Genomic DNA, 27,602 nt, shown 5'->3' on the forward strand with positions numbered 1-27,602 from the left:
TTATATGCCCTTAACAACAACATTTTGGACAACAAAGAAGTTTGGATTGATTCTTCGGAGCTTGTCAAGTGCTTTTGTAACAAACATTGTTGCTAGTGAGGTCAAATCAATTATCAGGGACATCAAACTTAATATTTCCTTCTTTTTTTCTCTTTCTCCATTAAGTAATGTTATAGAGGCTCATAATCTGACTGCCACAGTTAGAAAAAAGCCTTAATTTTTTCTTCTTATTTTCTAGGTTGTAAAAAAGAGGTAGAAAGAAACTACGTCGAAGTAGTTTTTTGAGGTAAGATGCATTTCTTTTCTTTTTAGAATAATCAAAATATCAATTTTGCAATCCAGGGTTACCTATCATTAATTTAATCATTAGTATACTGAATTCAGGGTTCTTCTAAGATGGATTATTGAATAATTGATATTAATGACGCTTGGTTTTATTGACAGGATTTTGTTATGGGCAATTTACACTAATTATTTAAGCAAGAGAACTATTTGTGGTTTTGGAGCCTGATTTGATGATGGTGTCAAATTTAGTTGCCAATGTGTGCAGGCTGCTGTTTATAATCATTAATCGTAGAACGAAACTATGATAAATGGTTTTTTTTTCCTGAGGTAGGATGGAAGTCTCTACTGCCTTAGCTATCTGGGGCAGACCTGCCTAGGATATGCTACTGTGCAAAAATTAGTTAATTTATTAGCAACTCACATAACTGTAATTTTAGATGAATTATGTATTTGGTTTGTTGATTTTATGCAATTGGTTTTAATACTCGTGATTATGTTTTACAGAAACAAGTTGATGGAAAAGAACTATGGCTTTTGTGGCAGCTTTCCCTTTTGAGAATAGATAGCTTTGTCAATGATGGAGTGATGTGAGACCACGATTAAACTCTACAAGCTAGCAGGCATTTGGGAGGTTGTAATGATGTTTTATTCGGCAAATCTGCTATATGTGCAACTTGTGGGTCTTTAAAAGAACAAAATTGGAGCTTCCTCTGGAATGTAGCAGACCCTTGCGCCTTTGAATGATTTTGTAAGCACTATCTCCCATGAAACAGCTTTAGGGCTCGGAAAGGAAAGAGGGGGGGTGGGGTGGGGGCTAAGCGGTGGCAGCCAACTACTGTCAACAATTTATAAGCTAAATGCTGATGCCACCTTGCACAGTGAGGCAAATGCAAGGCTGGGAATGGTGGTCAAATATCATGTCGGCCAGGAGACGTCCTTATGACAGTAGCTCATCTTAATGCAGACACCTGTTTTGTTGGAAGCGGAAGCAAGAGCTATGTATTATAGCTTATTTTTATACTTTAGATGCAGGACTTAGAAGAATTGAAGTTTAGTCGGATTGCTCCCTTTAATTGAGCCGGTTAGAGTCTTTACAACATTACACTTGATTGTACATGTCTAAGATATTCTTAGCTTAGGTAGCACTTCTGATTTTTTTTGTTTTTGGTTTTAATTGCAGATTATGCAATGATGTAGCTCAGCCCATATGAATTTTTTCTTAGTTTTATGGACAATACTAAGGTAATTAGATACAATGTACCTTGAATTCTCTCTCTAAATAAAATGTCTAGATTGATTTTTGATTTGTTTACACTTTATTAATATAGAATATTAATATTATACTAAAAGAAAATAAATAATTGTATAAAAGATTATACTCAATTTAGCAACAATAGTAACTATAATTACATCTAACAAATAATATATGGCAATGTTACAACTTTTGGCGTTAATTTGGTTATTATTTATTATTATCTTTTTGAGCAACATTTAAATGAATAAGTTGTACGAAGTATTATATATATATATTTTTGGTGTTTAGAGAGTCACAAGAGCGGGGGTGAGAATTGATCACAGGATCTCCTAAATATTATATAAGGCAATGGACGGAAACACATGAAATAATCGTTTTCTTATATACCATGAAACAACGTTTCCAAAATTGTTGCATAGGAAACACATTTATTGTTGTTATCTTTTCGGACAACATTTCAAATAAATGTTGCCTTATGTATTAAAAAGGGCCACATTTTACACATTATTGTCTTAAATACTCTAAAGCAACACTTTTTAAACTGTTGCATTGTAGTGTAGTATACGTTATTCAAGATCAAGGTAACAAACAAGTCTTTTTGCCTTTGACTATAAAAGACAACACTTGTCAAATTGTTGCAATTATATGTGTTGCCTATTCTCACTTTTTTTTGTAGTGGTAAGTTTGGTTTTATCAAGAATCCAGATGAGTCTTGTGTTTACAAGAAGGTCAGTGGGAGTGACATCGCTTTCCTAGTGTTATATGTCGATGACATAATGCTCATTGGAAATATCATTTCGATGCTAGAGTCTGTAAAGGCTTGGCTTGGAAAATGTTTTCCAATGAAAGACTTGGGAGAGGCACAGTACATATTGGGCATCAAGATCTACAGGGATAGATCTAAAAAGATGATTGGATTGAGCCAAAGTACTTACATTGATAAGGTAATAGCACGATTCAACATGGAGGAGGCCAAGAGATGTCACCTACCCATGTCACATGGCATAACCCTAAGCAAGAAGCAATGTCCAAAGACACCTAATGAGCGAGAAAGGATGAATCAGATTCCATATGCTTCTCTTATTGGATCGACCATGTATGCCATGATATGTACTAGGCCAGATGTATCGTATGCATTGAGTGCTACGAGGCGATACCAATCAGACCCAGGAGAAGCGCATTGGACTGCGGCCAAGAATATCCTAAAGTACCTGAAAAGGAACAAGGATAAATTCTTGGTATATGGTGGCTCAGATGAATTAGTTGTTGAGGGTTACACCGACGCAAGCTTCGAAACAGACAGAGATGATTTCAAATTGCAGTGAGGATACGTATTTTGTCTAAATAGAGGAGCGTTTAGTTGGAAGAATGCTAAACAAAGCATAACTGCAGATTCTACAACTGAAGTTGAATACTTAGCAGCTGCTGAAGCGGCTAAGGAGGCAGTTTGAATTCGTAAGTTCGTTGGTGAACTTGATGTTGTACCCTCCATCAAGGGTCCAATAGCCCTCTATTGTGACAATAATGGAGCTATTGCTCAGGATAGGGAGCTAAGGGAACATCAGAAAGTCAAACATGTCAGGCAGCGATTTCACATGATAAGGGAATGGAAGTTAGAGGGTGAAATCAGAATGTGTAAAGTTGGAACGGATGACAATGTAGCCGATCCACTTACTAAACCTTTCCCCCAAGTGAAACACAACACGCACGTTGAGGCAATGGGAATAAAGCACCTTGGTGATTAGCTTTGATTTCCTTGTTAAGTGTTTTTAATTAATTTTGAACATTTTAATTTAAAACACTTTAATGAACCATTCAAATCTTTGGAGTAATTTAATTTCATGCAATTTTATCACTCCATTTCAATTTAATTGTGGTTTAGGATTAAATATTGAGTCCATTCAATTATGAGAATATTCAAAATAGGGTATCAAGACCAGTCTTGGATAAAGAAACACCTATTAAGTGAACATTGAATATTATAATCGAAAATTATCCCTAATCGGGGTCATTTAAATGATGGACGATTAATGACCACTTGAGATTAGTGTGTAGTTTGATTTACAGCACCGTTTTTTTGTGCTACAAGGACATGATTGTCATAAATCATTTGCATGGGTATTGGTTTAGAACCATACTGGATCGATCTATGAGAATACTTTAAGAGAATAAAAAAATCGTCATAAGTACAAATCTCATTATGGCTATCGAAACCTCTTTCCTCAACCATGAGTATTGTGAGTTCTCTTGTTTGAGTACTAGTCTGTTTTGATGTTCGTCAAACATCTGCTGTACTTGGGGATTATAATGGCAACACTCGAGCTGCTAGGTCCTCTTAGTAAAAGAAGCTAACAGTACAAGACTGGGAATGTCCTCCTATTAACCATAGGGAACATGTCTTTGTTGTTTACAATGTCTCTCAAAGAGCGAGACTGTGAAAATGCATGGCTGTACTTAGATGGATTTTAAGAAATCATCTGCTTATTGACAGTCGAACTCGGATTTCGAGAAACACTTCTAGACGTAATAAGGATGACGAATAATCTTAGCTTATAGTTCATGAAGAGACATTAAGTGACATAGGAAACAGGCTATACACAAAAGGCGCACTTGTCCGGAATGATAAGTGGGAAATTGATAGGAATGGTGTCCTTCGAACAAGTGTATTATTCCGATAGAGGATTCGAAATTATTAGAAAGCTAGTTATTCAGTGAGGTCAAGTGATCGGAATGCCTAGTTGGAGGCCGCTTCCGATTAGTAATATTAATGAATAATTAATATTACAGCTTAATCTTGACTGAACATTATGAACATTGACGTCGGATATTGAGCTAGGAGTGTCGAGACCGAGCGTCGCAAGTCGAGTCGAATTAATAAAAGACGAGACGGTAAAAATCAATTAATCAACAAAGTTCCAAAATACCCCTAGCATCGGAATGCCTCGAGCAAACCGAGTGCTAGGGGCAATGGTGCTAGCACAGAAGCTAGCATGCGCACCGCACCAAGCCAAGGGGCTGACAGCACTAGGCTGGTGCGGGGTGAACAACGTGCTAGCATGCGCGCTAGCATTGCTTGTTAGCTACTGCTAGCACGAGGTGCAGCACCATATCGCACCACGCCCATCAGCAAGCAACAAGCATTGCTTGCTGGGCTGGCGCGCGAAGGTGCTAGCAGCAGCGCCCAACAGCCCGCAGCAATGCGAGGCTTGCTGGCACTCGCTGCTGGCCTGTGCGACCAGTTGGCAGGCCCATCTACCCCAGCCCCACCACCACCCTCCCCCAACCCACCCCCTGCCGACGTCCGGCGTCCCAGAGAATCGCCCGGTGCCTACGACCCCACCCCCACCCCCTTTTCCCTCACCTACGCACCCCACCCCTTCCCTTTCCTCAATTTCGTTTCCCAACCCCCACCCCGAAACCACCCCCTAAATGTAATACCCAATAAGTATTTTGTGGAGTATTTAAATAATTTGAAATGTTTTATTTATGGTATTTTAATTATTTATTTTAAATAAGTTTGGAAATATTTTATAAAAGGAAAGTTTATTTAAATAATTATTTTATTCAAGTTGGGGTTTAATTTAGGAAAGTTTTATTTTAGTAAATTTTTATTAGGAAAGGGATTAGGAAAGATATAAAAGGGAAGTTTAGGTAAGAAGGGTTTCTAGAAAAGGGGGTATAAATATTCAACACTTGGGCAAATTAAACTTTGCCTAGAGTGGAGAAAACCCAAGGTAAACTTTCTCTCTCTTCTCCTTTATTTTTCTCCTTTTTCTTTCTTTCTTTTTCCCCTTCCCCTTGTTTTCGGTTCACCACCGCCGGCCACCACCACCACCGGTGGGCCGCCGGCCACCAGCAGCACCAGCCGGCAACAGCGCGACTAGCGGTGGTGTCGGCCTGCTGTCCGGCTGCTCCTTCTCCCCTTCTGAAAAAAAAAATTCAATTTTTGTTTTTAATTTTTGTTTTAACCTTAGATCTAATTATAAATTAAGGGTTTTGTGTTAATATTATGATGATTGATATTATGTATGGTGTAATGAAATTTTCAGATTTTAATTCTAATTAAAAAGCCCCAATTTTGAAACCCTAGATTCATAAATTATTAATTATTGAAGGATTATGTTTTAGGGTGATTTAAACCTTTGATTTAAGTGTTTTAAAGCCTAATTACAGCAATTATATATATATATATATATATATATATATATATATATATATATATATATATATTGCTGGATTTTTGGTAGTATATTAAAAATCAAGTTTCTTTAAGGAATTTTAATTACCCATTAATTGGGATTAAAGTATGAGGTTTTAAATAAAATTTCAACTTATTTTAATTAAATTATGAGTGGTTTAATAAGAGTATATATTGCTGGAAATTTGTGTAGAGTGGATTTTAATGCTCTATTATTATTTTAAATTGTAAGAGACTTCAAAGTGAGTGATTTCTATTAGTCGTGGCGACATTAAGATCGTATTCAAGGTACGTTCGCGTACTTAGTATATTTTCGATGATGTAGTAGCATGCTAGATGTGATTAATTGATTACAAGTAGTATCATGCTAGATTATGAATGGAAATTGTGATTTGGTTGATATTGGTGATTGAATTATGAAGCATGATTTATTTGTGATGGATTAATGATTGGAAAATAATAGTTTGACATGTTGAGTATGAACCACACTTTTATTTATGGCATGATAGAAAGCTTGTTTAATTAAACTAAATGTTTAATTTAGATTGGATTATTAAAAGGGAATTTTATTATGGTTCATATAATTTTTATTGATGCTATAAGCATGGGAAAGGAGCTATGTAAGTGTCTATATACACGAGGAATAAAATTATATGTCGGGGCCTTAGTGCACTTAAGGTGTTTTTAACACCGAGGGATGGGATTTTTGGCGCATTAAGCGTTTAAGGTGTCTTTCACACCAAGGTAGATTTTAAAAAGGGTTCAACATTAAATATTATGTGGTCACTAATTATTCAAGAATTAAATTGGAGTGTTTAATTGTTTGAATAATTATAATGTTTGATGTTATTATGATTTGTGAGTCATCACCAAGTTTAATAATATGTGAAGAACGTAAAGGGAAAGAGATTACGCACCAAAACTCTTGGAACGTATATACCTTGAGTATGAACATATGGGGGGAGTTATGCGACTTTATATTTGACCATAACTTCTACTGGGAGTACAGGACGCTGTATTTTCCTTTTTATTATGCGCATGAATTCTTCCACTTACGAGTGGTTCTTTTATACTGGCACGGTTAGCTCCCGTGTTAGTACCCTTTATTGGGCCAGGTTAGGGAAAAACCCGTTCGATGCGTAATCAAAACTAAATAATTTATTTAGTTACTTAGTTGAGAAGTTTTGTTGTATGTTGTGTGCTTGAAAACAGGGGCAACAAGGTAAATTGTGTATTGATAGGTAAAAGCATGTTAGTGTGTTTAATTACGCTTATGTACTCAGCTTTGCTGATTGTGTGTTTGTGTGTTTGTTGGTCTTGTCTTTACCTTGGCCCTATGATGACCCATTTTTAATGGAGAGTAGTGGAAACAAGTAGAGAGAAGCTTTTCAGGTGATGAAGCATATTCATAATGGGCATGAGCGAAGAGCAAATCATGCTAGTTTCCATAAGTTTATGATGTGTTATTGCTTTAATTATATTATGATATTTCTGTTGCGCGACTAACATAAAGGTATTTAAATTGAATTGTTTTGTTAAGGGCCTATAATGGTTCCAAGTTGTAGGTTTGACTTTACTTTCTTGAGTTGACTTTTTAAGTTGAGTCGTTTTAAATATTTTAAAGGAGAGTCTTCCGCTGTGTGTCTTTGATAGTTGCCTTAGCCGTTTCCACGGTGGCGGTAATATCTTAGATTTTCCTATTTAAAGTTTTAAACAGGGAAAAACAGATATTTTAATAAAAAAGAATTTCTAGAGTGTTACACTAAACGCCCCCTCCCCCGGAAACGCCCCTCCTCCCTTCCTCCTCCCCCGGAAACTCCCTCCGTCCCCTTTCCTCCACCCGTAATCGATTCTCAACCTTAAATCACACCCCAAACGAAACCCTAAAACCCATTTAAGTTGGTTTTGGGGTGGTGGTTTAGGGTTAGGGGGTCAATTAAGGGAAGGGGAAAGGGGGAGAAGTATGTTTCCGAGGGTGGGGGAAGGGGTGTTTCTAGGGGAGGGGGGCGTTTAGGGGGGTGGTTTCGGGGTGGAGGTCGGGAAACGAAAGTGATGGAAGGGAAGGGGTGGGTGCGTAGGTGGGGAAAGGGGGGTGGGGGTGGGGTCGTCGGCGCCGGGCGATTCTCTAGGATGCCGGACGCCGGCATGGGGTGGGTTGGGGGAGGGCGGTGGTGGGGATGGGGTGGCTGGGGTAGTTTCAGGTTATTTATTTTTTTTTTTAAAATTTTCTTTTTTTTTAATTTTTTTTCTTTTTTTGCCCAATAAATAAAGCGCCACGTGTCTTTATGGCCCCACTTAACGAATTCTTAAACGGAAACAATTAAGTGGTGGTAAAATCCATTTTTTGGAATTTTATCTGGTGTTAAAATAATTTTTTTTCTTTTATTTTTTATTTTTTTTATAGAGTGTTAAAAACCAATTTCGAATTTTTATGTGGTGTTAAAACTAAAATTTTTTAAACAAAAATTCCATATATTAATAACATAAATTTTATAAACACGGAGTAGAATAGAATTTGCGACCTAAGCTACCTCGATTTACAAGAGTTATCGATCATTATTATTTTTTATTCAACCTCAAACTCAAACGTAGAAGCTTTTGAGTTTTGACCCTTCCATCATTTTGCTGTCTCTTCTTCATCTGTAGTTTCTACCTCGCTTCTAGACTGCCTGAGTCTGGAAAGAGGTGGCTGCCTACCCATTCAACCTAAAGACTTTTCAATTCTTTTCAAAGTCAAAATTTCTCAGAGATTATTTGTAATATAATTTAGATTTCCCAGACTCAAGAATTTCTCCCTTCTTAACCTAAACCCTCAATCCATCTTTTCCCATCTCTTTGATTTTCTTCTAATTTTTCTGGGGTTCTTTTGATTTTGACCAAAACTATTGATATTTCTGGTTGAAGGGTTTGAATTTAATTTTTGTGAGGGGTATTTAATAATTGAAGTCGTCTGCTATGAGTTCGAACCCTACATCGAGTTCTGGTGCTGGATCAACAGATCCTTCAGCAGCTAGAAGAAATTCCAAGCGACCCAAGTGTAATTTCATGTTCCTTAAGCTTCAATTAATTTATATTTCTTGGGTTTCTTTGTAGATTATGATTTTGATGTCCATTTCGAGTCCTGGGTACATTGATTATTTCTAAATGTCATTGTGTTGATTTAATTTGATTTATATTTTAGTTTTTTGTAAATTAGCGGGTGATAGGATCTGTTCTGGGTTGTTTTGATTGTTGATACATGTTAAGATTCTTGCTTGTTGGGGTGGTTTTGTTAAAATTATCATTGATTAGTTGATTCTTGTTCATAGCATATTAGCAATTATCGTGATTAGTGATTGCAAATAGTTAATTTGGTGCATGATTATTGGTATCTTGGACTTGTGTAGTCTGTGGTGTTGGTGCCATCTAGTTTATGTTATGTTTTCGGTGTCTTTTGTGTTTTATTATAATTGTAAGTTTATATAAATTTGAAGATTTAGGCTGTTTTTAGTGCGGACAAGGATCTTATTCTCCTTGTTTATCTTCTTTGCTTAATTGGTAGTAACCAGCAAAAAAGTTCGGAATTTGCTTTATTTATTTATTTTTTTTTTATTGTGAAGTATAATTTTCCATATGAGAGCAGCAATTTGTGCATACCCACAATTGCAAATGAATGTAGTGGGAACTCTATTGTGCATACGTTTTGGCTAGCCACAATACCTGATCTGTGCCAGTTGTGCCCAAATACCCACTGTTCTGGCGCTGATCAATCCTTCAAATTATATAGCTTTAAAATTAGATAAGGTGAATGGAAATTTAGGCTTCGTTCTAGGTCAAAAAAAATGGGTGACTCTTAATTAGTTCAAATTCCATGGTTATCCTAATAGCCAAATTTATATTTTGATTTCAACTGTACACTATGTGGAGAATCATCCCTTAGCGTGGCTGACGAGCCTAGTGTTATAGGATTGTAGTGTCGGAGTACTGTGCTATACCCACCTATGGCTGACCCTCTATCCTTCACTTCCTATTGTATGTCCTACTTTATTAGCTATAAATTTCTAAAATCGCCCACCCTTTGTTTAAGTTGGTATTATGGGTTTAAAACTGAATACAATTCTCTTTTTTATTTGTCTACACATGACCAGTGTAGACTAAGTACATGCAAAGGCTGTAGGTAAGCTAGATTTCTTTTTCGTCACAAATTCTATGGGGTCAATGATTTTGCAAACTAATGTTGGCACATGTACAGCTGCATAATTAGAACACCAATAAACCATTTGTTTCTAAATTTCTATCAGTATAAACCCACACCTTAGCTTGTGGATTGCAAATTTTCATCCTTGTCTTAAATATCTGTTGGTGCCTGCAAGCTGTAAAAAATCTGCTTCTCTGTTCATAATCCTATCTTAGTCACCTGGATCTTGACATGCATGATTCTAAAATGTATTTTCAAACACATCTTTTAAATTCTCACCCCCAACTGGTGTTCATATATGGCATATATAGCTTCTCTCTTGCTACATCCATTGTGTACTCTGTTACATTCAGTAAACTGGCTACTCAGATAAAATAAAGAGTTGGGGTAAAGCCAATGAATTAAGATTGCTTATGGCTTATTTATGAGTAGAATTTTATATGGTTAATTTTTTTATTTATCGCCTGATAACTACTCGAGATTATTGTCATACATGGAATGAACACATGATGGGCTAAATTAAAGCTAGGGCCTATTAAATATATAGTTGACTTGATCTTTGAATACTGAGGCCAGGATCACCCTAATGTTGACATTCCATAAATTCATGCATTTTGATATACTCAAATTCATTGAAGCAGATGTTGAATGAAAATGCAGATTTAAGAATTGACTAGAAATGAGATTTGAGATAGCAGTGTTGGGAGCAACGTTAGATTCATTCAGATAATTTCACAGATTTGATAGTTATGCTAAAATGGATGTTGAAGTTCAAGAGGACAAGTCCAACTAGCAAATAAAGCTTATATTGGCTCCGTACTTTTGAAGTGTGTAACAAAGACTTTTTTTTTGGTGATAGACTATGTGCAAGCATTTGTATAGAGAAAGAGATAAAATAAAAGTGAGTGGGTTATAAAGGTGTAAATTTGTGGCGTAAATGGAGTTAGATGGTATGATGTGTTTGCTTTAAATCGAATAAAGTAGAAGGGTACATTTAAAACACCTCAAAATGATAAGTGGGTACACCGAACAAAATTATAGGGAGTATCTCTAATTAGAGATGTGTGTCATAAGCTCCTGTACATATTCGTGACCATGTTTGTCATATCTTTCCATGTGCATGATAGATGGTTATGCTTGTTTTGATCACATGATGCAGCATTAGACATGTCGTGTGAAAATCTATTAGTCTGAAATAAGAATGAGAGAGCAGGCATACTTCTATGAGAGCTATTTATAAGAGACATTTATGTTGTTGGTCTTCTTTTATTGATTTCGTTAGCTATTCGTAACAAGGCCTTTTCAGTATTTGGAAATAACTGTTCCAAGGATAATATCTCATGTTTAATTTTTGTTTTTTTAAAGATTCAAGGTTCACCCAACAGGAGCTTCCAGCTTGCAAACCAATCTTAACTCCTCGTTGGGTATGAAAGAACTAATGCTGCTCCCTTGTACTTTGTATTATCAGTGATGGTTTTCAATTATTTTAAGTTATCTCATTCTTTTTAAAATTCTGTGCAGGTGATTTCCGCTTTCATGGTTGTCAGCATTGTGTTTATTCCAATTGGAGTTGCTTCACTATTTGCTTCTCGTGATGTATGTTTTAACTTCAACTCTATCCTCCCCTCCCCCCTCTATGTACATACTCCTCATACTATGCGCAATCACATATATATAATGTAAAACAACTCTAAAGAATTCAGTTTGAAAATGGTTGCAAATGTCCAATCCTCAATGAAGCTTTAAATCATAAAGAACAACGAAAATATATATTCCCTCAACGTGGTCAGCCATGTGTTCACATTGAATTTAGCCCAAAACCAATTCAATGAATACTAGCAATGATTCTGTCATTAGCCAATTTGGTCTTCCTAACCTCCTTGCCTTTTCCCTTCAAATAACCCACCTTGATCTTCTACCAATATTAGGGCTTCCAAATGCTTAATGTCCAACCATTGACTCCTCCTATATAATCCTCTATTCCTCATTTCCTCTCCTTATCCTTTGGCCTCATAATGTGTATAACATCATTCCAATAAAACTAAAAATTTCTCCCTGCATGTTTCTGTTCTAGTTAAACATCCATAATTAATTGACAACGAAGGAGGGGGGGACTGGTTCTTTTTGGGAATTGGGGTTGGGGGGGGGGGGGGGGGGGGGACTGGTTCTTTTTGGGGTTGTGGTGGATTGTCCGCCAGCAAGAATGGGGATAAAACGAAGGAAAGAAAAGAGAACCCACTATGTTGGTGTTTTTGTTTATGTATTTTGTTTTGTACAAAAGAACCTCTCTCTCTTTCTCTGGAGCAAGGGGGTGACTGAGGTTACACTTCACTTCTTCATTAAAGCCTCATAGAGATGTTTTCTTCTTTTTATTTTTATTTTTATTTATTATTGGTGGGGGAGGGGATGTTTGATAACTTCTGTCCATTAACAGAGTAGAAGTGTACTGCAGCAGTACAGAGCTCTGGTTGATTATGTATGTTATTTCGTTCTACTCTTTAAAGAGACTGTAAATTTGAATTGAGATTGTTAATGAGATAGATATTTAGATTTTGGTGATCTAAATTGATAATTTGATAGCTCTCTCTAATAGTTTTAGTTGAACAATGAGATGGACCTCAACTTTATGGCTTTATGTGCACATGATTATGACATTTCTATGTATATGCATATAGGTCATATACCTACAATTTATTTCTGTAAGTAATATCATTTTTCTGCCTAATTATTACGTGTTCATTAATTATTGATATTCTTTTGGCTACAAGGTTGTTGAAATTGTAGACCGTTATGATGATGACTGTATACCTGGGTCTAAAAGTGCAAAGATCAGCTACATCAAAGGACCAAGTGATAAAACCTGCATTAGGACGCTAAATGTAAGTGTTTCTTACACCTGTCTTATGTGCTTTGATTAATGCATATAGCTATTTCAGGCTTTCAGCACAAATACCTTGTCAATATATGCCAGCTGCTTTTGCTGCTATTGTTTTTTTTCATCTAATTTGGTGTTATCTGTCTCCCATTTATTTTTATCCATGTAGGTTTCCAAGCATATGAAAGCACCTATTTATATTTACTACCAGCTTGATAACTTTTATCAGAACCATCGCAGGTACACTCCTTTTTTCTTTTTTACAAAATCAACATTGGTGTCTGGAGTTAATTCTACACTTAGTGCTATATCGTTTCAATTAAATGACCTGGTGATTTCTCTACGAGTGTATGAATCAATCTGGATGTGTAGGGACTCCGTAACAAATTTTTGTTGGGTTTTAGCTCTGCCATAATGCATTCATTTGTTTTTTTTTCCTCAAAAGCAGCTATCATTTGTTGAAATGAAAATGCTTCTAAATTCTCTGAATGATTGTCACATAATATAGTACTTGTGCTTTTTTTATATAGACAGGGGATGGTGGGATGGGTTACTTCCAGTATAGGAGGGGGAAGAATTTCTGAGATATGCTGTTTTTTGAGATTATGCTATGGTTTCCATGAACAGATTAGGCTAGTAGGAATTATAATTACATAGAACAGGATATAAGTGCTCTTGGTAAAATGGGCACTGGAATCTACTGTTATGTTCTGATGTTTCGAGTTTGTTGTCTTGAACTTTCTTTTTGTATACAAGAAACCATGCACTCCCATGTTTATTACGTTCTTCATACTCAATAACTCAAAGATAAATGTTATAACAAAATTATTATTTAACAATGTGGTGTAATGCAGGTATGTGAAAAGTCGAAGTGATCAGCAATTGAGGCATAACAGCAGTGCTAATGTAGTAAGCGCTTGCAAACCAGAGGATACTGCAAACGGGAAGCCAATTGTGCCTTGTGGTTTAATAGCTTGGAGTTTGTTCAATGATACTTATAGTTTTTCTATAAGAAACAAGAACCTAACTGTCAACAAGAATGGAATTGCATGGAAGAGTGATAGAGATCACAAATTTGGGAAGGATGTCTTCCCAAGTAATTTTCAGAAGGGAGGACTTATTGGGGGTGCTAGTTTAAATGAATCTGTTCCAGTAAGTAGCTTCTTCTGAACAAATGTCTTACCTTTTCATCATAGAGAACAAGTTTTTATAATTCTATTGTTTGCTGTACAGTTCTCACTTTTCACTGGCAAGAATTATGACTCGTATTTTTCTATTACAGCTTAGTGATCAAGAGGATCTCATAGTATGGATGCGAACTGCGGCTCTTCCTACTTTCCGGAAATTATATGGCAAAATACATCAGGACCTGCAAGCTGGAGACGTCATAAATGTCATTCTCAAGAACAACTACAATACCTATAGCTTCAATGGGAAGAAGATGCTGGTACTTTCCACAACTAGTTGGCTCGGTGGGAAAAATGACTTCCTTGGCATTGCCTATCTTACTGTCGGTGGCTTGTGTTTCTTTTTGGCAATGTTATTCACTCTCATTTATCTTGTGAAGCCAAGGTAAACTTCTGCAATTGCTGATTTGTATATTTCATTTTGCTTTGCATTAATTTAATTGGTAATAAGGTTTGAGGTTCCAACCATTAAGGCATCAATCTTGTCAATATTTGTTTTTCCTTTCAAATTCTCTCATACTTCTTTTGCCATGTCAACAAATTTTAGATATCATTGTTCTCATCCTGATATTATCTTTACAGGCGACTCGGGGATCCTTCTTACTTGTCATGGAACAGAAATCCAGGAGGAAGATAATCAGTTGTTGTGCTTGTGTTTGTATCTGGAAGAGATTTTGTAAATTGAAAAAAATACTTGATTAGTAGTGTAATTGAATGTTAATGGAAAATGTACACTTCAGAAAAAAATGTTTGGTTCTTGGGATTTGAATGCTATGAGGGAAATGTGTTAATGTATAATTATATGAATACGAGTTTTTACATCATTTCTTGCCGAATTTATTGCCTACAATACACTTCTTATAGAACTCTGAGCATGATGTTGGAAAGATATGCTCCTTCTGGGTAGGATGGGTCAATAGGGTGATCACATGCTGCTCCGGCTTGTCGGAGTACGGTCACCTTTTTGCCTGCCATTGCTGCTGCACCCTGTAGAATAACATGCAACTTAGAAAGAAACAATCAAAATCACTTTGCATATTGAAATGAATAATGCTACGTTTTTTGTATTGATAGTTCAGTTTGTGAGAATGGATTTTTTTTTTTCTTTTTTTTTGAAAAAGAAGAAGAAAGAGAAAATGTGTTTTACATACTATCTCTGTTTTTTTAGTTGACACCTTTCTATTATCATGCTTGCTAACATACTATTTTAACGATTAATATCTTTAATTATTCATAGGGAAAATTTTTAAAAATTAGATTTTAATAAAATATACAATGAGACGATTCAATGAAGATCTCTTAGGACTATTTAATCGTATCTATAGATCAAAAAAGGTAGTCAAAGTGTATTTTGTGAATAATGTAAAAATCAAATGGTATTAACTAAAAAAATGAAGTATAATACTTCCTTCGTTTCTTTATAGTTGCAACACTTTCCTAAAATGGAAATGTCACAATACTTGCAACACACTATAAAAAGAAGGTTTTTATGGTGAAAATTGTACTATTACCTTTATATAAAGCACATGGCCCACTTGATTTTACTCTTAACATGCTTTTAACCTCACTTTAAGTGTGTTATATCATGTGAGGTCCACTTTTCTTAAATATCGTAATAAAGTGTGTGTTACAAATATAAAAAAACGGAGTAAGTATTAAACAAATGCAAACCCACTTGAAAAATATACAAGTAAAAGTTATATGACTCACTATGAATCAAAAAACAACCCAACTTTCATTGTCACTTATTTTATTTTAATTATTTATTTATACATTTGGTATAGTGCAAATAGTTTATTAACTTTCTTTAATATGCAACCCACTTTGTTGATTCACCACAACAAACTTCTGACCCAAAGAAGTTATCCTTTTCTTTTCATACAAGTAGACCAAAAAGAAAAACACAAGATAGCTAGTAAAACAAATAAATTCCTACCGGTGCATTCAGTAACCTAATACTAATACTACATACATAGATATATAAACTAAACTTCAGTAGACACATGACATATCATAAATTACCTAGTGAAAATTAATATTTAAATAGAATTGAGACGTCTCATATAAGAATTTGTGAGAAGTACCACTGTATCAGTTCATATAGAAAATAAATAATCAAAATTACAGAGGTTGCATCTGTGCAAGGATTGGAACTGTAATATTTCCTGTTCTGTCCATCTTTTGAAACAGCCTCTTTAATCTCTACCATCACAACTCGTCATCTTTTAAAATGGTATTAAGTTTGTTTTCCAACATTGTAAAAGAAGCAACTTTTAAAAGTATAAACTCCTCCAAATACTTATTCTACTCTGTATCCCTATTGTGACAGTAGAACTGAGAAAATGTGCTGAAGTGCTTTTAGAGGAAAGAGGTTAGTACTTACCTGAATAACACGCATGAACAACCCACTCTGTGTCATAGCACCAGAACACGAGCAAGTCATTAAGATACCACCCTTTCTTGTCAATCTCATAGCTAAAGCATTTAGATTCCTGTACATTCCAGATGCATTGTGTAGAACCTGTAATATACAACAAACAATATAACCAAAGAGGATGCAGTAATTGACACAGTTTAAGATAAGATACATTCGTTTCAAAGAAAGACCTACTTAAAGGGCAGAAATTCTAATAAGCACCATGACATCTGACAAATTTTGAAATGGGCTAAAGATAATACCATTCCTCACAATATACAGCGCATATGTCAATTGTTTTAGGTCCTCAACCTGACTTTCAACATAAGTCATAATGGAAAAGGAAAACTAATTTCAGATACTCAAAGCTCAGCAAATTAGTATCAATCAAATATCTTCTTGATTAAAAGTGTTATTCTATAAAATAAATGGAGGTTTCACCATGCAAGCAGTCTTCAATATCATTGACGCAAATATGACAAAGGAGTTAAAACTGGATCCCAAGAATGTCCTGGGAAGGGGACCATTTTTGTCAGTTCTTCCTTAGCTTTATTAATTCTCTGCTCCACAATGCTCTTGTTTAAATTTCTGTTACGAAATCTTAAAACTCTAGGAATTTCCAATTCCTAAGTGTTAAGTAGGCTTTTATGTGACTCAATTTACCCCTTAATTTTGTCATCTTCTCGCATTTTTATCCCCTTTTCTTGTAGTTTTTGTCTATTTTCCTAATCTCCTTCCTTATCTTGTTCTTTGGCAATAATCACATGATTTTGGGCATTTTATGCTAGTTCTTCCTCTATCCTAGTCCCTTCCCTTATATGCTTACAATTGCATATGAGTTCTTGTCCTAGGATGCTCGAGGATGTCACTTTCATGGCCCCAAAGCTTTTTGCTTGGAGCCCGGAATGCGTTAGAGTAGAGGAAGGATTCCAGTTGGAGCAAAACACCACTCCATCAGAGGGAGCGCCCGCGTCATTCATGTACTTTTCAAGCAACAAGGATCAGGAGAGAGGAGTGGCCACTCCACCTAGCGACTCCTCAAGAGCGCTCGTTCCACCTTAGAGGAGTGGCCGCTCTCCACTATCGTAGGATTTTGGTAAATCCTTGGGAGCGTCTCTGTGCATTTTAATTGCCTTTTTAGGCGTAAGTTGGGAGATTAGAGAAGGGGTATATCTATATACCTAATAGTCATGTAATTAGCCTTTTAACTAGATTTTAGACCAAAAATAGAGAGCTAGCTTAGATTTCTACGGAGAGAAAGTGTAGCAAGATTAAAAACTTCATTGTTCAAGCACTTTGTTTAGTAATCTCTTCTTCTCTATTTTCTTTTATTTGTTTTGTTCATCTTATTGTCATACGTTTTGCTTGATTTTCTTGTTTTAATTGCTTTGTTAATACTTGTTTGTGTTTCTCCCCTTTGTTAATCATGTCTAGCTTTGTGTTGATTGTGATTAGTTCTTTCATGTCTTCCATGTATTCTCTCTCCTTTCTAGGCTAAATTTTTAGCTAAGGGAGGGGGAGAAGAGCTCGGTGATGATTGATTTCAAATGAGAATGATTGATTATTCATTATCTACACCTTGTGATGCTTGGAAATGTTTTTTTATGTCCTTGGGGTTAATTTAGCGCTACTTAATCTCATGAATAGTATTGTTCTAATTTAGTTGCACAAAAGTGACTAAAATAGAACGTGATTGCCCAACGTCTTTTCCTAATTAGTTGCTAGGGAGTGAGCTAGTTAGCTAGGAATTGCAAGTTTCATGTTTCCCTTGGTGTGATGATCATAATTATCATTGTTGTTTGAAGGATTGGTTTACTATGCTAGAATCCCCCATTTCCCCTAGCACTTTTATTTGTCTTGAATCCGTCTTAATTTTTTTTTAGTTTGTTTGTTTTAATTTGTGCTAGTTCGCTTTCAATCTCAATCCCAAAATTACAAAAAACATTCACCCTTGTGACTCTTTTATCTTGCGACTTGATTGTTTTTCTTCCTATTTCCCTGCCGAGATTCAACCCTACTTACCATTTACTCATTTAATTGGTAGTTAGATAAATTGATTTGGTGAATTATCAATTACATATTCCTGCCCTAATCAACTTAGTTTAACCTTATTACCTAATCTTATATTTTTATCCCTTAATCTTTATATAGGATCCCACAAAAAGCTTTTCTCCTCGTAGCAAGCACTATCGGTTTGACAAAATGACATATGACGTCTTAAGTTTGAGGCCTACCTTCAGATATAATTAATATCTATAACAAGTTTGCTAATCCAAAAGACAAATAAATAGGTTTTCCTAATGGCTACCTATGGCTGGTAGGCCCATGCAGGTTGAACATGCTGGTGACACAAAGTACTTGTATACATCCTATTTTATTGGTGCAAGGAGAGGCCTAGGCAAGGAAATTATGTTCGTTTGGAGTAAGATAAGGAGGAAAATATTCTTTGGCGTAGTGCCTTTATGCTAAAACTTTGACGCATTGTTTGAAAGGATTGATAGCAGATATCAAGTGACTGAAATTTGGAATCATGCAGCCAGGAAATCCCAAAAATCCCACTCTCAGACTTGTAGCATAATTAACATTGTGCTTTTATACACAATTCTTTAAAGATTAGAATTTGAATTTTGTTGCCCTTAGGTTGCGTTTATACTTAGTATAAATTATACTAATTAATCGGACAAACAAAAACTGCGTTCTTTATCTAAATCAAATGTGCAAGTAACAAATAAAGGGGTTGCTAACTTATTGGTCAAGCGGATCAAAAACTGCCACTCGAAACGAAAGAAACTAAACTTATATCAAATCAGGTTCTCACACAAGTGTCTTAAGTAAAACTTATACTCGGTGCCATAGATTATGTGTATATACTATATAACACACAGCTAAATTATTTTATATAGCAGTTAACATGCGAAAAGTTTTACAAAACATCAACTAAAAGTAAACTCCTAAACTCTTTAGGACTCCTATCCTAATAGTTGGCTGACCATTAAAACAAGCACCAAGCTAAGAACAGCACAAGCAGCAAACCTGAGGTAGCAAAAGCTGTAGGGGCTTAATGCTTGATTTACCAAGAAACAGATCAAGGATCAGGACCTTATACATTTCAATTTTATCCTGCGACGGAAGCACATCAACACTTTATTAAGTGTTGATTCTACGGAGCTTATTTACTAACTTCCCGTGTCTTTATTTAGCTGACACACTTTGACTTTTATCACAATTTGACCATCAATATCTTTGATTATTTATCTATTAAACTTATAACAAGTTAAAATTCCAATAATATACATTAGGATAAATCTAATATTTTACTTATTAACACCTGCTTATGAATAATAGCCAAAAAAGATGGTCAAAGCTATGCTAAAATCAATATATGTCAACTAAATAGAGACAGAGTGAGCAGTACTTAACTAAAAGTGTGCTGGAAATCAAAATCGGGAAGGAGAGAAAATTTTTTATGATTTAACATAGAATTGCAAGAACCCAAATGACTTATTGCTAACAAGCTAACTTTGAATCCACATTTCAGATGAGAAGGTCAACATATTAAAAATTACGTCATCACCAAAATGCAGTCAAGTTTTAGCCTTTTCTATTAACCAATAAAGTTCATGCAAACTTTAACTGACCTCTTTCCGTGGAGCCAATTTAGGAGGGTCTAAAATGACAATATCCCATGTCTCGTTTCTAGCAGCAGCTTTCTTCATAAAGTCAGATGCATCTTGCTTCAAAAATGTTACCCTCTCAGATTCTAGGCCATTGAGTACAACATTTTTTTCTGCAAGCTCCAGAGCAGGCATCGATGAATCAATACCTTGCAACAGATAACAATTGTTAGTAGTCATCCTCATGACAGATGCACACAATATAACTTAGAAACATGGTTTATCATGGTTTGAAACTACAAGTTGCCTTACATCCAGTGATAATTAATAATTTAATGATTTGACAACTAAATAGAACCATAGGAATACATTAATAGCTTTTGTGGTACATAAGAACATAACCTAGTCATTAAGGCTAGGAAAAGTAACTGGGAACTGTTTCTTTTTCCCATTTTCAAATCTCCATTGTTGTTAGAGGATGTTTGTTTGTATTTCCATCTTTCTTCCTCCTCTAGATTGAACAACAAATGACAGCTCAGCTTTATGAACGTAAAAATCACATAGTCTTATGAGCCTCCCTATATTCTTATCCTTTGTCTTAATAGGTCCAGAAAATATTACAGCTTGTGCACAAGAAGTACCAATTTTAAATTCAGACTTTCCTAATTTTAAAAAAAATTCTAAAATTGAGTGACCTTATAGTTATATCCAAAAACAATTGCAAGCCTACAACTCTACCAAAAAAAAAAAAAAAAAAAAACATACTATGAAGCATAATGTTCATAATTTATGATGTGAAAAGCATAATTTCACATGTTGATTATGCCTTATAATATAAGAATTAAGGCATTGGATAGCTGCCATAATATGCCTACAGCATTCTCCACACAAAAGTGTGTGTGTGTGTGTGTGTGTGTTGGGGGAGGGGGGTAAAAATTTCAAAAATATAATAGATACCGGTTAATGACACAGCACCACCACGTGCTGCATTAAGAGAAAATCCGCCACTATAGCAGCATATATCAAGGACCCTCTTGCCTTCTGCAATTGTTGCTATGAACTGACGGTTTTCACGTTGATCAGCATAAAATCCTGTTTTCTGTCCCTCAAGGGAAATAGCATATATAATTCCATTTTCCTTCACCTGTAAAAGTTTCAGCAATTAGATTGCAAATACTGATTAGGGAATAATGAGTGAATAGGATCATAAAGCCATACTCACATAACTTTTCTCCACGTTAAACACAATATATTTAGGAAAAGCAAGTTATTTCTCTCTGTTTATGCCTTCTTTCAGGTGGTAAATACCTCTACTTGTGGAAGAGGAGCAACAGGTGTATGCTTCAACTGCAAAAGGTCTAAACCCTCTTCTTTTAACATGTCAACTGAAGGTCTCCAGTTTATATGACGTATTCCATCAACTTTATTGATACAAGCCTCTATTTCTAGTTTGTGCTTCTCAACCCATGCAGCAGAAGATGCAACAACAGCTACATCACCAAACACATCAACAATAAGTCCAGACAACCTGAGTCCAGCATATGATATATAATGAGATGAAGAAAACACCAAAGACAATGTTACAAAAATGCATCATAGTCCGTGTAATAAACAATGGACAGAATTTTCTACTAATCATTAACTTTTAGTATGATATTCTTTTAAAAGCTGTGTAAATATACATTCTCCCAAGTTTGATGTATGCACCTGTCTCCTTCACTGTTGATAAGACGGTAGGCATTTGTATTTATAGAAGGGAGCCCTAATTGTCTTCGTAAATCTGTGGCCGCATTTATTCTATGCTCCAGTAGTCTCTCCATGTTCAATGCACATGTAGGCTCTCTACATATGTAGAAGAAAAGATATTGAATTCATCCCCTGTGGAAGTAATAAGGAAAAATACATTAAGCTCTTAAGACTAAATACCTCGAAGCTTCCTCCTCTAACTGCATTAGACGAACACAAAACATAGAAACAGAGTTGTATAAGCCCCATCCTATTGGAATTTCTGCTCCATCGGCTACTAAAACAACTTCACCAGTCTTGGGCGGTGGCCTACCAATTATTCTATCAACTGCCCCACTATAGACCATAGGACTTCCATACTTAAAGAGTTGAGTCTTTCCTTTCTTCAGAACAACCTTTGCAACTCCTGCAAAGTATAGATATAATACCAGTGACAATTAGCATACAGTGCAAAAACAATAATGTCAGACTACAAGGAAATCTATGATATTGATAAAAAAAAAAAAAAAAAAAAAGCCCTTTCTCCAACCCCTCTTTGTTCATTTAATTTTATTCCAAATCAGCAACTACTTATCAGCATCACTTCAAAGTGGTGCCACAAAAAGTCGCACTATTTTCAAAGTGGTGCTGCCCTCTGCAGACTTGCAGAAAATATCAGTTTCCCCAACCTTATTTCCCTGTAGACAGGCCATTTGACCAAACCTTTGGTGAGGACTTTTGACATTCTTTTTCGCTATATTCACTTCAGAATTTTCTCCTCTTTAGAACCACCATGTAAAATCTTAGACACAAACACACATACAAAAACCCTAGATCCACGTCCTCAAAAACATCTATTACTCCTATCCTTAGCTTAAAAATCAAATACAACACGTCTAATGAAAAAGATAAAAACTCCTCTCCTACAATAGTACGAAGAAGGTGATAAAAAACAAGTCCTCCAAGAAGAACAGTAAAATGTATGACTCCTCATTATGCTTTCTAATTCAATCCTGCACTCTCCTTACTGTTCAAGGACTAATTTCAATCATATGAATTGGTAGTATAAGAATAATTTAAGTATAATAAATACTACATTTAGAACCTTAAATGACAAGCTAAAAAAGTTGTTATATGTGATCATATAAAATTTATCATTAATAGTAACATTTCAGAGTGAAATTTGATATTGTATGGCTATTACAATTAGTTATTTCATAGTTTATATAAACTACCATAGGCTTTCAGAAAAACCATGGTAGACTTCTCATAATTGTACTAATTGCACCTTTGCTCTCAATGCCTCAAACCTATTTTTTATGGTGTTATCCACTTATTCCCTTGGTACTCTTGAGGAAAAAGCTGAAATTATGTGTTTGTTCCAACTTTCCTTTTTTATTACAGTCCTATGCAATTTCCTAAAACTCATTTGCAGTTTCCTCTAACATTTGATCCTTAGAAACCAATTTTCCAAATCATTTTTATCATACTCCCTCTAATTTTTTCAGTGACACAATAGCACTTTTCACGTATGATGAGGCATATGTTTAACAATTAATATCACCAATTGTGTATTGGTAAAAGATTTAAAAAATTGATATTTTGAAAATATCATTGTGACTAATCAAATAATATATTATTATACAGCAACATTAAGTTATTATATATAGTTTTTTAAAAAAATAATCAAAGTCAATACGTTAATAGTGCAAAATGTCAGTGTTCACTTGAAAACATGAAAGGAGTTTCTGTCATATTCCAGAATACCAGCAAGAGTAGGCAGGGATAACTCCCCGCTCATAGTGGGGTGGTGGGGGAGGGGGTGGGGGGGGGGGGGGGGGGTGTGTTAACTCGTGACCTTTACATACACCCAAGTACCCTTAACCTTCTTTAAGTGACAACTCTCTGAGGTACAAGGGTATTATAGATGTTGTTGTTGCCTTTCAGCGAACACATCAGTTTAATATATAACTTAATGGACATGGAATTCTTGAAAAGCCAATCGGGGAACATATCTACTTAAGATGACTAAAGTTAAAATCTGCATCCATCCTAAATAGTTTCAAAAATTCTTTGTGATGAGTTGTTGAGTTGAATCAATTATTATCTAACAGAAACTCCGATAGTGGGGTTTCTCCCAAGCCCGGATAGAGGAGGGGGGTTATGGTAGGTAAAACTTTGTCACATCGCTTGACATGAACTACAATGATTGAGAGTAGTACTAGGATGGGTGACCTCTTGGAAAGTCCTCATGTTGGTTCATGTAGCCAACCTCACTTATGGGATTAAGGTGTTCAAGCAGAAGAAGAATGCGGATATGCTAGAAGATGACAAAAGTATTATTTCCTATGTTCCCCATATATTGCAACATGCAGGTGGGACACGGATTTTAAGAAGAGAAGAGAGATAGAGAGGAATAAAGATTAGGACATATATGATGAGGAGAGAGGAAGAGTGACGTGCAAATAGGGAAATGTTGCAATATTTGTGAAACTTTCTAAAATTGTAATTGTTGCAATATCTGTAGAATGGAGGAAGCATTTCATTGAGAATGTAGATATGATAGAAGATATTGAAGTGATTTTTTATTTATTTTTTTAATTGTGAGTGATAGTGATAGCAAGGTTCTTCATTTTTGATGGTAGAAAGAGAGATGCATCACAATAAAAGTGGGGTTTTTCTCAATTATAAAGTTTTCAAACTAATCGGAAAAATGTTTGAACTATTTAGGATGGATGAAGAAGCAAAGTTTAAGGCCTTTAAGCTCAATTTCATCCAACCCTCAAATATTTTTAACATCATTCAAGTATATACTTTTCTCTCTGAACTAGATAATGAGTAATATAAATTCCCTCCAATAGAATCAACATATGAGTATATTAGCCTCACTTCCTTAAGTGAATGTCCCCTAGCATAGACTGCATTAACACCTTTAAGGTTCCGATATTGTTTGTGTCACTCGATTACTAACATAATAGAAGAAACGTGATTCCAATACGTCCTGCAAATTAAAAAGGTAAAATTTTTACCAGTTCCAAGGGATTGAATACATTTCAGCAACAAGAATTAAGATTTTGAACACTCTCTACCATTTAAATTAACACATGTAAATGAGCTTCTCATCCTCAAAGCAACATAAATGTTATTATAGCTCATTACGGTTCGAAAGATAGGGCACGGATACAAAGTCTATAGCATTAAAGTCACAAACCACCTACAAAATTGCTAAACCAATATAGATGATATTCTTATATAAATCTCCATTTTTTAAAAAAGAATTTTTTACAGATAAATATATGAATCTCCAATAATTAATTGAAATAAAGAAGGCATTATGTGCAATTTCGGCTACCAATTAGCAGATAATCTAACTGTCAATACATCATTCTGGTATACACCAAGCCACCAAGGTACCAAAATCATTCATATAAATGGAATTCAAAATTGCAAAAACTGATGGGAAGCTTTTGGAGTTCAAAAAAATGATTTAGTATTCATAACTGGCCCACTAACCAATCAAAAATTATGCAGAAAGTAATATAGGACAATAGGAGAGCCATCCCCAAAAGCTAGCTAAGGGGAGGAGAGCCCATTGTCCTATATAAACCCCACATCAACCCTCATATGACCAATGTGGAACTCAAGTCTCATACCTTAAAATAGACAGTCCTATCTGTCCCTCCTTAAAGGACCAACGTCCTCGTTTGTTCACGGCTGGCTTCCTCCAGGCCACCAACTCCATAGGCCACCAACTCCGTGGGCCACTGCTCTGAGGTCGGCTCTAATACCATTGATATAGGACAATAGGAGAGTCATCCCCAAAAGTTAGCTCAAGGGGAGAAGAGTCCATTGTCCTATACAAACCCCACATCAGCCCCCCATATGACCAATGTGTAACTCGTCCCATACCTTGCAATGGACAGTCTTATAACAGAAAGCCTAACAAAAAATAAACTCCAAAAGGACCGAAACTACATCGTTTGGCGAATTAAATCAGGCAAATTAATATCGATAACTATATTGTAAATTTGAAATCATATATTTTGACAATTAGTCATGTACACTGAGTTCAGAACATCAAAGAAGTCATTGATAAAGATGAAAATGAGGAGAGAGAAAGAGAGACCTCGAGGAGAAGAAGAAGCGATTTCCTGGAGGGTGGTGGTAGGAGCAGCAGATGAGGAGAGAGATAAGCATTTGATAAAGCGGGAAGGAAGAATTGACATAGCCGCCATTGTCATTTGAGCTTCGAACTGCTATGGCAGGGAAGTTCAGGTTATGGGCCGCTTTCAGCTTTGGAAATACCACTGTAGGAGTGAACATCCGTATATATGGATAATAAATTAATAACTAATCCAGCGTTTTTTTTGGAGTTCGGCCTGTTTTTTTTCTCAACTGCTATTTGTCGCTCCCATTTTACCAGGTAACGCTCCCTTTTTGACTTGAATGGACCACTATGCCCTTTATGCAATTTGGGTTATAAAAAGGACCTTGTTCCCCATTTGGACACAATACATGAAACGGTCCCCTTACTTCACGACATTGTTGTCCCGAGCTTCCCAAAATCGGTCCCCACGACCTTGCAACCAAATCGGTCCCCACGACCACCTAAATTTTCTATTTTCAAAAATCGTTAAATTTGCCGACGGGTTTTGGGTCATGGACGGCGAGTGGAACATACGTACGCCGGAGAATGCGTCGGATCATTCTGTAAGTTTTTTTTTTTTATTTTCGGTAATTAGGACATCCGCCTAAAATTTCCGGATGTCCTAGGTATATCCGCCTAAAATTTCCGGATGTACCAAGGAACATCCGGAAATTTCAAGCGGATGTACCTAGGGACATCCGGAAATTTTAGGCGGATGTCCCTATAATTTTTTTTTTTTTATTTTTTATTTTTTTTTTTAAGTACGTTTATTAAGTTTTTTTTTTATGTATTTTTTTTTCGTGGTCTTGTGATTATTGTTGTGATTTAGTATTTGATAATTAATGTAATTTTGTTGTATTAATATGATTATTAGTAATATGTTTATTTTTTGTTTCATTATTATTATTATTATTATTATTATTAGTAATATGTTGATATTATTGTTGTTGTTGTAGTTGATATTATTATTGTTGTTGTTGCTGTTATTTTTATTGTTGTTGTTGTTGTTGATATTGTTATTATTAATTAGTAGAAATATAATTTTAATATTAATATTAATATTATTAATATTGTTATTATTAATTAGTAGAAATATAATTTTAATATTAATATTAATATTATTAATATTATTATTATTGTTGTTATTGTTATTATTATTATTATTTGTTTATTAATTAACGTTATGGTCTTATAAATTGTTTTGTAGTTGTTGTTATAATTTTTTATTATCATTAATATTGTTATTGTTTTGTATTTGTTGTTATTATTATTAGTATTGTTATTAGTATTGTTATTATTATTATTATTATTATTATTATTATTATTATTATTATTATTATTAGTATTGTTTTTATTATTTTATTATTTTAATTATAATTATTATTATTATTATTATTGTTTTTATTATTATTATTTTGACATAAAGCATGTTTTGTTTAATTTGTATAGGATATGGAATCTGAGGAAGGCGGTGACAGTGTGAATTACAGTGGGAATTTTGTCACCGATACGTTTTTTCCTACATTTGACGATGCTGTTACATGGGCTGAAGGTGTTTCCATAAAATTGGGATTTATATTGGTGAAATCGTCTTATAACAAAACCAGATATGGTCGGCCGTATCGGTATTTGCGATGTGATCGGTCACGAAGGAGCAAGCCGAGAGATTTGGAGAACACGGTACGGAAGGACACCAAAACCAAAGCTAATGGTTGTCCATTCT

At 35.1% G+C, this 27,602-nt stretch overlaps 2 protein-coding genes across 2 annotated transcripts; one reads left to right on the forward strand and one right to left on the reverse strand.

Annotated features, from left to right (window-relative positions):
* The first annotated feature begins 8,294 nt into the window (after window positions 1-8,294).
* Window positions 8,295-14,808, forward strand: LOC145592348 (ALA-interacting subunit 3-like). Its single transcript, XM_081648794.1, has 8 exons — window positions 8,295-8,775; window positions 11,281-11,339; window positions 11,437-11,511; window positions 12,684-12,794; window positions 12,960-13,030; window positions 13,645-13,942; window positions 14,073-14,362; window positions 14,560-14,808. Exons 1-8 carry the CDS (start codon window positions 8,694-8,696, stop codon window positions 14,612-14,614), a joined length of 1,041 nt encoding a protein of 346 aa, XP_081504920.1. The 5' UTR covers window positions 8,295-8,693; the 3' UTR covers window positions 14,615-14,808.
* LOC145592347 (uncharacterized) lies at window positions 14,713-26,044 on the reverse strand. The gene is made up of 8 exons (XM_081648793.1): window positions 25,859-26,044; window positions 21,934-22,159; window positions 21,715-21,849; window positions 21,316-21,535; window positions 20,965-21,151; window positions 20,032-20,216; window positions 16,361-16,498; window positions 14,713-14,964 (listed from the first exon to the last, which is right to left on the reverse strand). Exons 1-8 carry the CDS (start codon window positions 25,971-25,973, stop codon window positions 14,836-14,838), a joined length of 1,335 nt encoding a protein of 444 aa, XP_081504919.1. The 5' UTR covers window positions 25,974-26,044; the 3' UTR covers window positions 14,713-14,835.
* Between the last annotated feature and the right edge of the window lie 1,558 nt (window positions 26,045-27,602).

The sequence above is a fragment of the Chenopodium album genome, chromosome 18 (genome assembly GCF_948465745.1).
Source record: "Chenopodium album chromosome 18, dcCheAlbu1.1, whole genome shotgun sequence".
In the NCBI taxonomy this organism is placed as follows: Eukaryota; Viridiplantae; Streptophyta; class Magnoliopsida; order Caryophyllales; family Amaranthaceae; genus Chenopodium; species Chenopodium album.

What these genes read in the sequence shown, in the direction of transcription:
- LOC145592348 (XM_081648794.1), top strand. Translation starts at nt 8,694, where the DNA reads ATGAGTTCGAACCCTACATCGAGTTCTGGTGCTGGATCAACAGATCCT. An exon ending in CAATCTTAACTCCTCGTTGG is followed by an intron (nt 11,340 to 11,436) that starts GTATGAAAGAAC and finishes AATTCTGTGCAG; the next exon opens with GTGATTTCCGCTTTCATGGT. An exon ending in TTTTATCAGAACCATCGCAG is followed by an intron (nt 13,031 to 13,644) that starts GTACACTCCTTT and finishes GGTGTAATGCAG; the next exon opens with GTATGTGAAAAGTCGAAGTG.
- LOC145592347 (XM_081648793.1), bottom strand. Translation starts at nt 25,973, where the DNA reads ATGACAATGGCGGCTATGTCAATTCTTCCTTCCCGCTTTATCAAATGC. An exon ending in TGGTGCTGTGTCATTAACCG is followed by an intron (nt 20,217 to 20,964) that starts GTATCTATTATA and finishes ATCTGTTGCAAG; the next exon opens with GTATTGATTCATCGATGCCT. An exon ending in AATTGGCTCCACGGAAAGAG is followed by an intron (nt 16,499 to 20,031) that starts GTCAGTTAAAGT and finishes TGTATATTACAG; the next exon opens with GTTCTACACAATGCATCTGG.